At 40.1% G+C, this 16690-nt stretch overlaps 1 protein-coding gene across 2 annotated transcripts in view; it reads left to right on the forward strand.

Moving 5' to 3' along the window:
* Nucleotides 1-16690, forward strand: part of CHRDL1 (chordin like 1) — a 44879-nt gene that overhangs the window by 16693 nt on the left and 11496 nt on the right. Inside the window, exons 5-7 of one of the 2 annotated variants that reach the window (XM_075054057.1) lie at nt 10535-10680; nt 11687-11780; nt 15538-15605. In XM_075054057.1, coding sequence (XP_074910158.1) covers nt 10535-10680; nt 11687-11780; nt 15538-15605 — 308 coding nt within the window. The remainder of the gene's footprint in view (nt 1-10534; nt 10681-11686; nt 11781-15537; nt 15606-16690) is intronic. The other variant, XM_075054058.1, reaches the window with a different exon arrangement.

Raw genomic sequence — 16690 nt, forward strand, 5'->3', positions numbered from 1 at the left:
AAATATGTATCTTCCCACATGGGTGACAGAATTAGAACTTCCATTCTTTGGACTGACGTGATAGGATAGGCTGCTCAGAATTTTTCCAAGATAACTTCCAAGAGCTTCAAAGATGCTTCAGAGAGGATTCAAAATGCACTAAAGCTTCATTTAATTTGTCTCCTTGGCTGGAAGAGTGATTGGTAGATTCATATAATAGTTCAACCTTAGAGCAGGAATTAAAATGGAGCAACCTAGAAAGTGTTTTATGACTCCTTCAGAGTTTTGCTGGGCAATTTTTTATGCCACTATAAAAGAAAACACAGGAAATTAAGCTGCAGAATATATATTAAAATAATGTGAAGAGCTTGACTTTAGCTCTAGAAAGCTAAAAAACAACCAACAGCCTTTTGAATGTCTAAACTGAAACTACATCTTTGGTTTGAATCTGTATGAAAATTCATACTGTCTAGATAAGGTGCTACTAGTTCCTTCAAGCAATGAGTTTCATACACTTTCTACCGTCTGACCATATTAAAGACTAGCTGTTGCGATTAACTCTGAATTACCTTGGAGTTTTTAGAGCTTAACCTGGTCCTTGAAGTTCTTTTAATGTAAAGCATTTTGTGGCTTAATATCTTTGACACCTGCACCTCTGAGGGGCACATATGGATTTTGTTTAGAGCTTGTGTTTGCAGTTTTTGGATAGTGCACAACTTTTCAATCCAAATTTATTGTCAGCCTCAGCCACTGCTTTAAAAACAACATTGTTGCACTGTTTTTGTTGTTTTTTAAAGGGACCTTCACACATCATCTATGTTTCTTTAAATCATGGATTTATAATAAGTTGGGTTGTGATGCATGGCTGAGGCACAAGGCTAAATGCAGATGGACTGAGAGTTGATCCACAGTATACTGTAGTCAATCAACAGATTTCTATTAGCTTTGATAGTTTTTGGACTCAGCCTTCTATGAAAACAGATGCAGTTATTGACTGTGATATAGTCCCCTCTCTAGAAATGCTAAGGAGTATGGTAGAAATATGAGACAGAAGATGAAAGAGGAAACTGCCTTTATGCTGTACCACACAGAGTAGGTGTTTGGGCCAGGTTCCAAATCTATTTAGTTCAATGCACTTCAGATCAGACCTTGAGGTGACACATTCATGTAGAGTGGAAACAAAAGTAGAGGGAAGAAATTAAACAAAGGAATTTTTAATAGGAAAGAAATCCATTTGCTCTCTTATGCTCTGCTATAATCCCCCAAGGACCTCCAGCCACAAAGGTCATTTAAAATAATACTAGGTGATCCCTAGAAGATAACCTTGCACTGAAACAGTGTAATAGGTTTTCTCTATCTGAGGTTCCTGTATTCTCATGAGATGATGAATCAGGATTTAGTTCTGGTGATGAAGTAGCTCTAGAATATTTGTGGTTTACCCTTTTTGACATGGTAGTAGTAAAAACATTTATCCTTTCAGCAGCTGGAGGTTTTGACCTTGCAACAGCCAGTTTGCAATAGCAGTTTGTCCCACTACATGCTGATGGCACTCAGGGCTCAGTTTAGTTGTCCAGCCCTGAAGCTGCACTAGGAGCAGGTCAGGAATACGTAGTAACTGAGTTGATGGAGCTGACAGGTTTCCTGCCTTTCTGAGGCAAACATATGCAAGAGACCTCCACAGATACTGAGGGAAGTTTGGTAAATTTCTGGAAAAACCAGAGCATGCGTTATCCCAGGTCACCATGACACTTGTGTTCCACAATGTCCCTTGCTGCCTATAATACAGAGATTCCCTGTCTTCTCTGTTTTCTTTATCCCCTCTGCATTTGGCCCTTCTCACCAAGTAGCCCCAGCATAGCACACTCGTGCTGAGGTGGCCAAAATATGATCACAGAACATCTCCTGCACTGAATGCCTTTTTGGAAAAGTGAATCATAGTGGCAGAATGAGGAAATCCAGATCCCCAGCTATACGATTCTTTGCATTGGCCCTTCTGGTACAGATAGATCAGAAGATAAGCATTAATTGGATCTCCGGGTACAAAGCAAACCTACTGCTGTCACTGTACCTTAGTTTCATGGAACTGCAAGAAAATAGGCAAGTGATCTGTGTTACATAAAAGCACTGCTATTTGTGCATGAAATGCTCTGCATAAACACAGAAGACTATTATTTATGTGATCTTTTTCCCATATAAACATGAGAATCTTTTTTTAAAGGATATTTAAAAAAATACAGTTTGGTTTGAACATAGAGCATCAGGGTTAGTTCAATCAACAGAGTTGTTCCAGATTTATTCAACATAACTATGATCAAAATCTTGCTGACTGTCACTCTCCTAGCAAGCTGCATAATCTCTTTCTGCAGGATGCTTCCCTCACCTCTTTAAGTCTTAGGCTGCTCTGGTTTGAATTTGTAAGGATCAGATTATCAACACATATTTACTCCTCTTTCAAATACGTGTCTCATACTGAATAGCTGTTTCTTATATATAATAACCATATTCCATTGGCTTATGTATAATAGAGGGAAGAGCCTAACACACGAGGATTTCTGCCTGGAGGCAGGCTTCTTTATCTCCTACTTGGAATGTTACTAGCACTTCGATTTTTCCAGGACTGGGAAGAGCTTTGGCTGAACCCCTTGGAACACAGACACCAAGGCAGCAGGGGTCAAAGGACTCATTGCTGCTTTTTCAGAATCCTGATTCCTTAGGTGAAAGGAGGCTAGTTCAGATATTGTTCATCAGGGCAGCTCCACAACTGCTCACATCTATACTTGCTTATCTAGCTGTCAAAATGGCTGTTCCAGCAACAGAAGGAGGCACATACCGTTTTAAAGCTGGAGAGAGGAGTTTAGCCCAGGTCCCCTTGCAAAGCGAATTTTGAAGTGATTAGATTTACTCGCTTTGTGTTTCTCTCCTGTACATCAGGGTGACAGAGGATTCAAACATGTTCCAACTGGCTGTGCAGTCAAAACTAACTATAAGAGTAAATGGCAGTTCCTCACTCTGGGCCTGCTTCAGTAAGATGCCAGACTGAAGTCTGTATTTTGCAGTCAGTAGGAGCTGCAAAGGAGCTTCAGATTCTCGAGTATTGTACATGTCCTTGATGACACAGAAGGGTAAGTAATGTGAGTTAGTAGGAAGCAAACATGCACAACTACAAAGTAGAGTCCAAACCTGCTGCCTTCCAATGTGATACCAATATATCACTTGCTATGGCTTTCCCCACATACCAATGAGACAGAGCATTACTAGAGTACACCATCAAGAATGAAGCACACCACTACATTTGTCAGGACCTTCTTTCTAGTTCAGTTTCTCCTGCATGAGGTGCAAAAGCATTACCTGCTAAAGGGAAATGTTTTGAACCAAAGCATAGCTCATGTGCTTTGAATTAATTTTCAATATTGCTGCCCCAAAATTGAAATTAAACCACTACACCTTTTTTACTTAAGAGTCCTAGTCCCCAGAATTATTCACTGAGGAGTACTTCCTTCCAGAAATCGTTCCCTGGCTTCACTGGGACCCACCTGAAAGAAATGGACTAATCTATACTGTGGTGTAAAAGATGCTCTTCACCACATGTAAGGTGGGACCTTAGGGTGTATTGTTACCCTTAAAGTTTTAAAGATTCTGCACTAGGAATTAAAAAAAAAAACCAAACCACTAGTCAGCCCATTGTCATGGGTGTTTGGCAGAAAAAACCAAGAACCGTTTTTGCTGCTGCCAGTCCAGCTCCACTTTCAGATAAAAGCTCAAAAGTTGGAGTGGGAGGCACAGTTCCTACTCTGCATGTGTCTGGCTCAGGATACAGCTATTGCTATGAATGATAGTACTCAGACTAGCTAATTTGGGGAAGTCTTGTCCCATACACAAACACAAAGTGAATTCCGTTCTAAGACAGATGCACAACTCCTGTGGGTGACAGCCTGTTTCATGTTAAAAACACATTTCAGTGGTGGAGAAAAATACAGCGTTTTTCACATTGTGGTTGGCCTTTGGCAACTGCAGCCTGCATTCTGGGAGCAGCTGAAGAAAGCTAGAGAGGTGACAAGGTGCGTAACGCAAAGGAAGCTTCCAACATCTTATCTGCAACTCTCTCCTCCCTGCATTTTATGCTTCCAGCTCCTAGCATGAATTGCAGTCAGTGCAAGTTAGCATTTTATTCAACATTGCTGCCTGGATTTCTTTCAACCCACTTAGTAAATTGCAACTCCACCTGCAGGTTTTTGTCCAGAAATGTAATTTTCTGCACATTAATAAGTTATCCCATTACTGGTATTCATGACTACTTCAGTTAGTATTTTGGGGCCTCCTAGAATTAATCCTTCACAGTGGAACCTGAAGCCCATTGTGTTAGCCTTTACATTGCTATGAAAAACATCAGTAAATAGACTCAATAAGCAAGAATCATCCCTGTATCTCTCTACTGACTGATGTGTAAGTTACCCTAGAGAATGATTTTGCTTGTAGGGAAAAGACCTGGACTCCATGAAGGAGGAGAATTAACAATATTTTTTTTAAAGAAAGAGACCTAGGAGTATGTGCAACTCTCTACCCAAGCAGTTTTCCAAAAACAGATGTCAAGTCATCGAAGTGCTGCCCACTTGTGTTGGACAGTGTGTGTACCTAAGCTGATTAAGGTTTCATAAAATCTTCAATAAGCAAAACAGGGAGAAGTACTCTCATACTCTAGTCATGTTCCCCTTTGGCATTAGAAACGGTCACGGTCTGCACATTTCCAAGAATTGTGTTTTATTTTGACCTTCATAATTGCTCTTTATGTGTTGCTTCTGAATAGTTAACCTGCAATTCTTATGCCAGTTTTAAATGTCAAGGCAAGTAATATGGCCTTACATGATGTTATGTTAAAACTTGGGGTGACCTGATTTCTGTACAGAAGCAGCATGTGAAGATGACCAGTTAGCTGGTGACCAAAGACAGTTTCCTGCACCAGGATACAGCCTAGAAAGCTTTGAAGTACCTGTTGCAACTAAACTGACACTCCCAACTGTGTTCAGTAAGTAGCAAAACTCACTGGGAATACAAGTGAATATGCTGGAGAGTGGTCAACGCAAACAGTTGTCCCAGAGTTACAGCAGAATTCAATTGCTTGTCTAGTAAACAGGGTTCCAAAACAAATCCTCAGTCTCTTGGTCTGTACATGCTTATGCTCTGTGTTGATTCAGAAAACATGTTTCATAAAATCCTCTCTGGATTAAAATTCATAATCTATCATCTGTCTACTTAGAAAAGACCAGAGAGACTTATCTGCAGAACAATTCCCAGTATGGTAAGTTTCTTAAGGCATTAGACCTCCTGATTAATTTCATATTGTTTAGCACTTGATTGTTTTTATAAGGGTGGTTAATAAACCAGACAAACTGCAAAAAACAAGCCAGGCTGAGTGCCTAGCATTTCTGCTTGATGTTAAAAGCCCATCTTTTTCAGTAAATGACACTAGGTGATTCTGAATGTTGCAGTTTAAAAATAGTTTCTAAGTGAGCAAGCCAAGAGTCTGTAGGATTTTTAAAAAATGATCTTTGCCAGATGTTCTGATACTAAAATAAGCAATAGTGAGCGTGTTAAGTTAAATACTAACAAGAATGGCCAGAATATTGTACAAGAAAGTATCTCACAGAGATGCAATAAAAACCCACAGACCCTTACTGAGGTGCTGTGCAGGGTCCTAACAGACCCTGCTGAGGGGCATGCAGCAGCATGAACGTTGCCTACACACCTTCCTTGTCTAACCTGTACAGTCTCCATTTTGGGAGTACACTTGGTTACCACTTCAACCTATTACTGGTTGCAGATCAGTAAAACTCAGCACAGTAACTTTCAGAAACCCAAGATGCTTGGTCTCGTTGTCCACAATCGCAAAGACCACCCAAAAGCAACTGATTTTCTTGTCTTGAAAGTCAGATGTCACATCATACTGATTATCGTGCCATGACTGTACTGATTCTGAGGTGGTTTTGCCAGTTTTGTTAGTGCCCTAAAATCGTTTGTTAGCTGTTGTACCTGTGCTTCCTGACTATCCAGAAGGATCCAAGTTGAAAACTTAATTAACTGTAGTAGGGCCTGGATCCTAAAGCCCTTCCTCAAGTAAGTCACCCCACATTTCCCAAAAGGCTAGTTTGCTCATAGCAAGTTACTGCTTCTCACTCTCTGCACATAAATACTTCTACAGAAGTTACTACTGTTTCAAACACCAGGAACTGCCCATGGAATTTGTCTAAGCTATTCAAGGGATTAGTTGCAGATAACTGATGCTCTTCTGCTCCATATCCAAGTAAGGGTAAAGCATCTCGCGACAAAGCTTTTACAATCCAGGAAGGAACAGAGTTGTAAACAGAAAAATCTAAAAAATGGTGTTTCCAAAACTGACTGTGATCCATGTGACACAGCATCTGTTTCTCCCAGGAGATGGAAAGCTCCAGAAGCCGGGAAGCCCTGGTCTGTGTACATAGTATGGCTGCCCTCAAACCTTGGCCCTTGGAAACCTCAAGTCATGGGCAGACCATCAGGAACCCAGGCAGCTTTCCATGAAAAATCTGTGATTGGAGTAGATTCCACCGAACCAGAAAATTTCCATAAAATGTCTGTGGTTTATCAAATTAATACCTAACTCTGTTTTGCCAGACTATCAGGAAAGCATTAGTGCTGCACTTCATACTAAGTTACTAACTGTTCATGGAAAACTTTTTGCCATACTGTTTCTTCACATGCCCTGTCAAATGGACTATAGTTCATGGAATATGTGAACTATACCTACATGGAGTTCTAGTTCATCGCGAATTTTTATATCAGGCTGTACTACAGATCTGAATTGATACAAATCTTGTTTGTATAGATCAGCAGTTCCTCCTAGTACAAGCATCTATCTCAAACATAATCTTAAAAGCAGCATTCAAGCGAGCACCTAGGCTGAATCCTGAAGGAAACCTTTCTATTGGGTTCATTGAGGCCAGGATTAACCTCGTGCATATTGTATGCCAGTGAAAAACAGCCTAGGTACACAACAGAAGGCGGACAGAATCCAATGTTTGGAAGAGAGGAATGCTTGGATATAAGAATTCAAGCATAGCCACCATAGTCTTCAATTGCTTTTAAAAAAATAATTGTTTTGAAGCTAGTCCACTTTTGATACAGTTGTATTCTGTTGCCTGCTCATAAAACCTGAAAGATTTCTTCAGCCAGGTTCAACCTTTAAAGCTACTTACAGGGTAAGTTCAAATCGACAGCAAGTCACATGAAGCCTAGGTTGCATGTCTTAGCCCCCTGCCATTACCCAATGCTAATGTTGGGGATAAATCAGTGCTATCCATACTGCTATTTAATGGTCTTATCTTGATCCCACTAAAATCGCAGGCAAATGTAAGCATGCCTGTCAACTTCTATATTGGAGTCTGAACCCTTAGAGAATAAATGCCAACCACAGAAACAAAGATACTTCCTTTTCAATTGATGCTATAACATCTTTACCCTGTATGTTTTATATTGCTTCCACCGACATGCTGTGAATGCCAGAAAGAAAAGCTCAGATTGAACCCAGTTAATTAAAAGGATTCACACAGATGGTTTGCCTGGTACTTTACAGAGGCAGCTAATTAAAGCAATGTTAGTCAGCACCATTAAAATGCCAGATAAGGCTTTGGGAACAATCCTGATTAGGAAGGAAGGTTTACAAATAGAGCTTTGAGCAATGCAGTATATTTGCAGTTAATTAATCTAAGTCTAACATACCTTAACTAAGGCACAGATTAATGCATGCTGATATAAATATTAATGCCAAGATTTTTCAGAGTTCGAACCTGGTGCTTATTAAAACAATCCGCAATGACTCTAATTTCACATTCTACAGGAGAATATGATATCATGAGGGAGTCTGAACTCTTAATTAGCCATGATTTAAAGAGCACTAGAAAAGAAACCGAGGCAAGTCCTGGTTGTAGAAAGTCAGTCACACACTAGCAAAGGCAGAGAGAGAAGCTGCACCAGACAGAAATTATATTTAGACATGCAGTATAAACAAGGTTCCTTGCAGTTTTAGACAGATGCTGTATTTGGAGATGATCAGTTGTGCTCTCCAATATGCTGCCTCCAACACATGACCATATACATTTTTTTGCAATAACAGTAATGTGGTCTTGATCTGAAAACAACTTCTAAGCCTTATTTTATGCAACCAAATAGGCCCATTCACTTAATGTGCTAAAAGATAATCAATATGCACAGGTATGTGCAGTATAGGACCTAAACCATGGTCTTATTCCCTGTAATTTAAACTTATTTTTCTTATAATTATTTCATCAAATAAGACTTCAAAATAGCAATAGAATTTCATCCTGTATTCCAAAGATAGGCAGATGTACATGTGTTTTCGGCTGCATGCTATGACTTAGCTGTTATAGGCCTAACTTCTATGATCAACTTAAAAGAAATATAGATGAAAACAACTACCTACTGCAACTCTCCACTGTCATTTTCCAAGCAATAAAAATGTCACCATCTTCCTTCCCTTGTTTAGAAGCCACAGTTTAAAGGCATTTGGTGATATCATAATCATGATTGTGATCCACTGAGCAATGTGGCATACACCAAGGTAAACCTGCAGTAAAATTTACTCTCTTCATCCAATACTCTGAAGAGTCACGACGAGTCATTCAAGTATTGGTATTCGCAAATGTCAGACCACAAGCCAAACACTGCTTTTGGACAGGCATCCCACATGGGCACAGCAATGTCCTGCAGAAGCTGCCGGAACAGGGCCTCATATCCAGACAAGAACCATCTGTATTCTCCTTTCCTTTCCATTTCTTTCCAGTTCTACTGCTCTTCCAGTTGCCTAGGGGGCAAGGGGATAACTAACGGTTTGGCACTCTCTCTGCTTTCTATGAGATGACTCTTGGAAAGCCCAAGAAATGATGGTGACGTAAGTCTCTTGAAGAGAAATTAAATGTCAGGCAAGGAACCCTAAATGGCTAACTTCTCCTGCCGTTCTCCTGCAGAATGTTCTTTGCTGACCCACTAGACTCTCAAATACTGTAGTACATGTATGTTCCACAGCCAGATTTGACATTTGCCATTCAAAATATTATTAACATTTGATGGACCAATGTAACTAGATCTATGCTTTTATGGAAAACTCTAAATGTCAGTGTTTGATGCCAGTGCATGCCAGCAGAAAACTGCTTTTTCACTTGAGCTCCCAGCTGAAAAATGTGCATTCTGTGGTGGCACAGTTTCACAAAAAAGTGTCCCCGGGTTTATCTGATAGATAATGAAAGGGGCTACAGCAAAACCTGAATTTTCAGGTCAGGTTTCTTTTACATGAAAGCCCAAACGCACTGAATGAAATTTCAGCTGCATTCCTAGAAATTTGCAGTGATTCAGCCTCCAGAGAACAAACACTCCACTGTTACTTCCATAGAGCTCTTGTTCAAAATATCTTTTCCCATGCTGAGATGCTAAATTCATGTGAATGTAAATATATAGTGCCAGATTCACTAACCAATAGGTATCAAGTGACTTACATTTCATAGGTAAAGTATAATCCCTTTGCACAGTTTGTTAACTGCTAATAGTTAAACAATCTAGGGGATGTTTTAACATAAGGTATGGATAGCTTAATGTCTCAGAAGAAAATTTAACCCATGTGGTGCAGAACTTGATATGATCTTGAGTTGAAACAGGAGGTTTCAGGGTTGAATTGACACTGCCATCTTGTGCACTTTGTCATACGCAGTGAGTTCTGCAAACAAAATTCACTCAATTTGCACATCTGACATTAAAATGCATCTCAGAGAAAAATCACCTTTTGGGTGGCTTTTGAAGTCTGCCTTTGACAACTTTTGACCATTTTAAAAACAACAACAGCAACGAATTGTGAAGGCCACTAGGAACAAACACTTGCATAGTACATAGTTTTCTCTTGACGCAGTTCCATCATCAGTATCAGTGCTCCTCTGCCAGAAGGTTTGTGCCTGTGGATGGCATGGAATCATGCATGCCCTATGGCACAACCTGCTAACCTGCAACTAAGTCTTCTATGGGTTACAACACTACAAATCATTAATAAAATGTTACCAGTACTAAGAAGGGGGAAACTATGCTAGAACACTGCTACTGATAGTGGGATTCCGTGTGTATACAGGACCTACCTAATGCTTTCTTTGTTAAAGCATGAAAAAGCCATGTAAATATAACAACTGGGCACATAACTGCACCCATCTATCCTGATACCAAATGCTACAGCAAACAGAGCAAGAGACAATACAGCAGCATGAGACATGGCCGTCAGTGCTGTCATTGCAGTTGATCATCAACATCCTAAGATTAACTGGGACAGTCATCTCAAAGCATGACTTGTTAAAGTTCAGCAAAATAGCAGCATGAGAATATCACTTATACTTTGTAGCATGACAAAACTTGTCCTTTTATAATAAAGATAAATGAGGGAGAAGGGAAGCTTTTCCTCCCCTGTATTTGTGATATTGCAAGTTGTCAAGAACATTTGCATGAAGTGTTCCTTTCCCATTGCTTCCAGAAGACTCCCTTTTCTCAGTAAGCAGCAAAATCACCGGGAAATCCTGTGAATACAATGGCACCACCTACCATCATGGCGAAATGTTTGTGGCAGAAGGGCTTTTCCAAAACAGGCAAGCAAACCAGTGTGCCCAGTGCAGCTGCTCAGTAAGTAACATGATTTGACAGAGCCCTGCTCTATGCTTCATTTCTCCTTTTTAGAAGACATGACACTGAAATATAAGCAATACCTAGCAAAGGCTGCAAATTAAGAATCAATGCTGAAACTCATGAGAGTCCTCAGAGCCAGTCTGCAGCAGTTGGTAAATGCCAGGCTACCTCTTACTCAAACCCAGTGGACAAAGCTTACCCTGTCAAGCATCTGCCATAAGTGAGCACACAGTGCAGAGGCAGCAGGTAAAATATTGCTACTTGGCATATATAGAATATTTCACTTCAACCTGACTGGAAAATATCACTAAGCCACTGACTGAATTCATTTGGACTAAGCTGTAAGTAAAGAGCCCCACAGGCTGGGAGTGGACAGCTCTGTAAACTGGCACTGGGCCACAGAGCCATTCCTGAGATGTCACCAATTCAAATCTAGTATATTGGAGCAGTCACCCAGTGACTCTTCAGAACCAGTGTCTGAACCAAAACATCCCTCTCAATCCAACCAGCTCTTCAGTATCAAGTATTGGCAACTCTGGACCTCCTCTGATCAAATCATCATCATATTCTACATTAACTACAAATTTAACAGGCCAAGTACTGAACAGAGTTTATGACATTTAGTTACTGCTAAGCTATTCCTCCAGTTCAATGGTAAGACACAACTGAGGGAGAGCAGGGGTGAGAATTTACACTGGGTGATTTTAGTACCAACAATGTCAGGTACATTTTCAGCCTACAATAATTGCAGTTCTTCTACCCACCCACTTTTACCTCTTCCTTTTTTGCCCTGTTTTATTAAAGAAAGGGACCTTCCTCTGTGCAACAAGAAATTTTCAAAAGCTATTCAGACTTTTCATTGGTCTAATATTCTGCTTTTGCATACTAGAGTGGCATTTATGTAAACACACGTACTAGATTTAAGCATGTCCATAAAAAATGCCTATACAGTACCAGAATAATCAATGACTCCTCCTAAATTCTCCTTGTGTTTTACTGGCAGGAAGGAAATGTGTACTGTGGGTTGAAGACTTGTCCCAAATTAACTTGCTCTTTCCCAGTTTCTGTTCCGGAGTCCTGCTGTCCAGTGTGCAGAGGTAAGTTCCAGTACCATCACAGAAGGACAGGCTCTGAATTTACTCCTTCCCCTGTCAGAGCCCTGTCTGTGCACCAGCACTGCCACTTAATGGCACTATCTGCAAGTTTCTCATGTACTTACAATCCAATGCATGTTGGGAAATTAAACCTCAAATTCCAGCAGGGTAACTTTGCTGCTTTTGTTTTCCTAAGTTGAAACAAGGAGAGAGTGCACTGATGATAAAGATGCATCCCCATAATGAGGTAAATCAAGGCTCCAAATGATGTATTGAAATAGCTACTATTGCTCTGGGTAGAAAAGCTTTGCAATAAAAGAGGAGGTTCTACCAGACCTGCTCAAATTATGCAAGACACAAGAATTTCAATTCAGAGGGTAAGGCCTATTACTCCAGTTTAAATTAGGTGTCAATCTGTACTTGGGTGACTTCAGTATTTTACTAGCAATTGCATTTTAGATCTTGTACACACAGGGAACTTGACCGTAGGAGCCTTTCCAGCCTTTCTGAATGTCTAAACGTAAACGCCTGTCTAAATATCTGGAAATTTCTAAATGTATTTTATCTCACTATTAGTATTGTGGCGTTTGAATCACCACTTCTAGGATATTTAAGTACCTATGGCCAGCTATCAAAGATGCAGATAAGCACCTAAAGGTACCTGTGGTTTCCAGAAGTACCACTCTAATGAGATCAGTGATGCCAGGCTGGTTTGAAAAACTCTCCTGCTTGCACCTTTGTGCAGCTATATCCTTTTGAGATGCTGCTTGTGTGAACTTAGTACTATTGCATAGTAAAAATAAGGAGTGTTATATTGTCGGTTGTATAATTTTGCCTATGATGCTACAGTTGTGAAACACACACTAGTATAGTCCCACAGCCCCTGTCCTAAGGAGTTTACTCAGTACACATGCTGGACCAAAAGCTCTGAGCAGTGAAGGGGCTGAGCCAAAAAGAGGGTACTTCAGAGTGCATCAGTGCTTAATAATGCAGCATGATGCAGGGATAGTACAGCACACTTTGAAGGAACAAGCTCCTGGATAGAAGCTGTGTAGTCATGTCAGTGCAGCAAGCTGTCTGACCTACTTAACCTGAGGAGATGCAGTGGTAATTAACTTAAGTGTGGCACCAGGTAGGACCTGAACTAATCTATTGGCAGGGCAATGCTGTGTGCTGCCTAAATACATTAGCTCAGTCAGAGCAAGGATGAGGATGTCTATGTAGTACTCCTTTGCATGGAGATTGTTCCTCATTCTTTGCTGCTCTGCCATGTTACTCCACAGTATCTTTATAAATCTTGAAACATTTTGCCAGGCGAACTGCTTATAAAGCCTTCTGATCTCAAGCACGCAAGGTGATAGTCCTGGCTTCCCAGAGTTAAATTTAGTGATATACTGTTTTAAATGTAATACATTGACAGTTAATTAAAGTAAATCCTTGCTAATCATCTGATTCCTGGTATCTGTGCCCTTATAGTTACTTGAGCTGTATTTGAAACCAACCTCTTCCAGTTACAAAAATCAAACTGACTTTCAAAGTATGAAGTATCAGACATAGCTATGCTGTAAACTAGCCTTATACTGGAGAAATCAGTCACTTCAGCCAGAGAGAGTCACTAATGAGAACCAAGTTCATTAGAATTGCCATTTGAGAGGTGAGATTAAATTGGATTATGCAGTAGAGACGACCTCCACTGATGCAGGGTTTTTTTAATGTATTCCACTGTCTATTGCTCTTATTTTAAAATGTTAAAGTGATCATTTATCTCATAATTAACTTTGTCCTTTTCAATATGGCATAAGCTGTTTTATCTCCCCTCTGTGATTCTTATGAAATGCAAACCTAAACAAAATGTTTGCATCAAGATATAGCACATAGCCTATGGGGAGGAAACTGAGAGTCAGTTTCTGCTCCCTGCATGGCCAAATATATTAACATAATACATTAAAATTTGCTGATTTTCCTATTCATTCCTCTACTACTGACTAGAGAAGGCTCCGAGCACTATGGTTCAGATGCTGATTTATGTCAGGATCCAAATTCCCCTTAAAGGGAAAGTTCTCATAAACAGCAGAGAAGATAAAATGCTAATACATGGTATGCACTAAGGTAGTGGATCCACAATGAATCTGATTGAGTTAAATCTGGATGAGTTAACTCCAGAACTGGAGGCATACCTGCATCAGCACCATGACTTTCCCAAGCCAGTATCACACGCTACTACTGCTGCAGCAGCTGTCCTGCTTTGAGGACCGAAGCCCATGATCTGTGCCATTAATGTAAGGCTCCTGATGTGGTGGTACTGCTCTGCATTCCAGTGTAATGCTTGGCACATCTAGAGCTAGGCTTTGAGCCACTAGCAAAGCAGTCTTATCTGTACCTGCATCTGAATTCCAAGGCTGGGATAAATTCCAAGCTCAGCTCCACACTAAATGATTTCTCCTGTTCTTGTACAAGTTTTCCAAGAATCAGGTATCAGTTCAAGTTCCATGGCTTGTCTTATGAAGGAACACCTCTAAATACATCTCTAAAAACTTCTTAAAGCCATATTCTCTCTCTAGCCTGAATTCATTTTTCCCTGCTAAAATTTCCACCACAGCTTATGCTTAGTTATGTTTGTATTTATGAAGTTGTCTTTACAAAGACAACAGCTGGACACTACTCCTGAATAGAAACTGAGGCTTTCTTTTTCTTTCCAACCTTCCTTTCCATGAATCACGTTTGGCTCCACAAGTCCCTCACACTGACTCTCAAAAGCATTCATTACTTCTGCATCACAAATCACAAGTGCTCTAGCAGAACCTTTTCTCTTTTAAAAGACAAATCAGAATGTCCTTTCTTTGTTATGAGTGTCCTTAGTGCTATGAGCCTTATTCTGTAGTACTTTATTGGCCCGATTCAAAAAAGCAGTGCTGAATATTTTATACTCTCTACATGCAAATATAGGATCCTATGAGGTTAGATGGGATCCAGTCTTAGTGGGCCAACTTCTCCTACATCCTGCCATAACTCATTGCATGTGCCTGGCTTCCTGTAAGAGTTGCTGTTTTGTGTCTAATGAGTCAAGCACTGAGCATGGCCATCACTTCTACTTATGAAACAGTCCACCTTTGACACACAGGTGAAAGCACCTCCCTGGTTTGTAATCATACCTGGGGGTGAATTGTGGCTTAGCAATTTTTATTAAATGAAGCATAAATAAGAGGGAAAAAACAACCATATACATATGGGGACAGGAAAATTGCAGGACAAAATATGGCTTACTTTTTCTTGATATATATAATACAATGTTATTTATTAATGGCTATACTTCAGGATTCAATTCTCAGTCAAGTTACATGTCAGTTGAGCAACAGTAATTGTGCTTGTGGGTTCCCTCAGCCCACAGCAGATGTAAGGTCACACAATTTAGCCTTTCTCTGTGAGCTAAGCTAAGTCAAGTCATGTCTCCTCACCTTTGCCTGAGATCACATAGCAAATGGTTGCTGGAAATTACCTTGCCCATAGAATATTGTTAAGATGCATAAATCTGATAGTAAATCTTCATCCTGAGTTTGCATGATGTTTGGGAAGGGATCTTCCTTTTGGTCTCTATAGAATCTAGTACAATAAAGTCAGACTACAGACTGACACTTCTACACACTGATGCAACCTCCACCCTAAATTTAGCTGTAAAGCTGCATGAGACTTTTCCCTTACATATCTTGCAAGGTGTTGCACAATTACTCCCCTAACTGATACTGCTCTGCTTCATATACAGGAGATGGAGAATTATCATGGGAACATTCCGACGGAGATATCTTCCGGCAGCCAGCCAACAGGGAAGCCGTAAGTGTGACCTACAATTTAAAGACATAGTTTCCTGCTGTTCTGTGGATGTCAACACAATGGGGAAAAAAGAGAAAAGGATGATAACAGGTCTGAATATCTACTGCTTCATCCTGGGTTCTGTGAATCTACCCAAAATAGGTTTCTTCCACTTCTGCAAACCCCTTAATAAACTCAACCTGAATTCATGAATAACGCCGAATTATAAACTCCCATGAGCTCCTGTGGGCTCTGGATTTGGTCTTTGTTTGCTATGCAAGCAAGACTTTTAAATCATAATTGCAAACACTTACTTCCCAGTTGACATATACACATGTATATATTTACTTTAGGGGATTCACTATCTCTGGGGCTAAGAGTATCCATTAACAACTTACTCCTCAAGAGATTATTTTTATAACAGCATTTGGAGAGAATATGAAGAGCTTTTAAGCATTAGGTGCACTACCTAAATACATGAACCAACAGGTCTTTGGATCAGTGAGAAGAATCTTGCCTTATAAAATAACTGCTGTAATATACACTATTCCTTCATGCCTATGGGTATTTTGGAAGCTAATTCTCTGAAAACAACCAGTGTATTTGCCCTAGAAAACCCGCTGCACACTAGTGCTACTACTACTACTACTACCACCACTTTCCTTTGCAAATAAAATGAGACCTCCCGGTCTGTAACACAGATTTTAGTACGGTTCTGCTCAGTCTGTGCAAAGCTAACCCTGGCCTTGCATGAGAGTTTAAAGCTGCAAGCAAACACAAAGCTGGACAGTTGTTCTGGACATGGCCTGCCACTGGTGCCCTAGTAGAAAGCAATTTTGATGAGGAAAACTAGACAGGCTTACAATTTTTCTCATCTAACCTTAAAGTAGAGTAGACAACAGTAAAGTAGATATCTAGCTCTGAACACCATTTTTAATACATGGAGCAAAATAGGCCCTTCTGGGTTGTGATTCATCTCCTCATGATACAGAGATCCACAACAGGTCAGGTTCTAAAATTGCCTCTCTGTCCTTTGACTTGATTAGGGACTTCAGATGACCAACTTAGATAAAGACACCTACACTGACATATATGTCTGGTGAGAT

The sequence above is a fragment of the Buteo buteo genome, chromosome 22, assembly GCF_964188355.1.
Source record: "Buteo buteo chromosome 22, bButBut1.hap1.1, whole genome shotgun sequence".
NCBI classification, from domain to species: domain Eukaryota; kingdom Metazoa; phylum Chordata; class Aves; order Accipitriformes; family Accipitridae; genus Buteo; species Buteo buteo.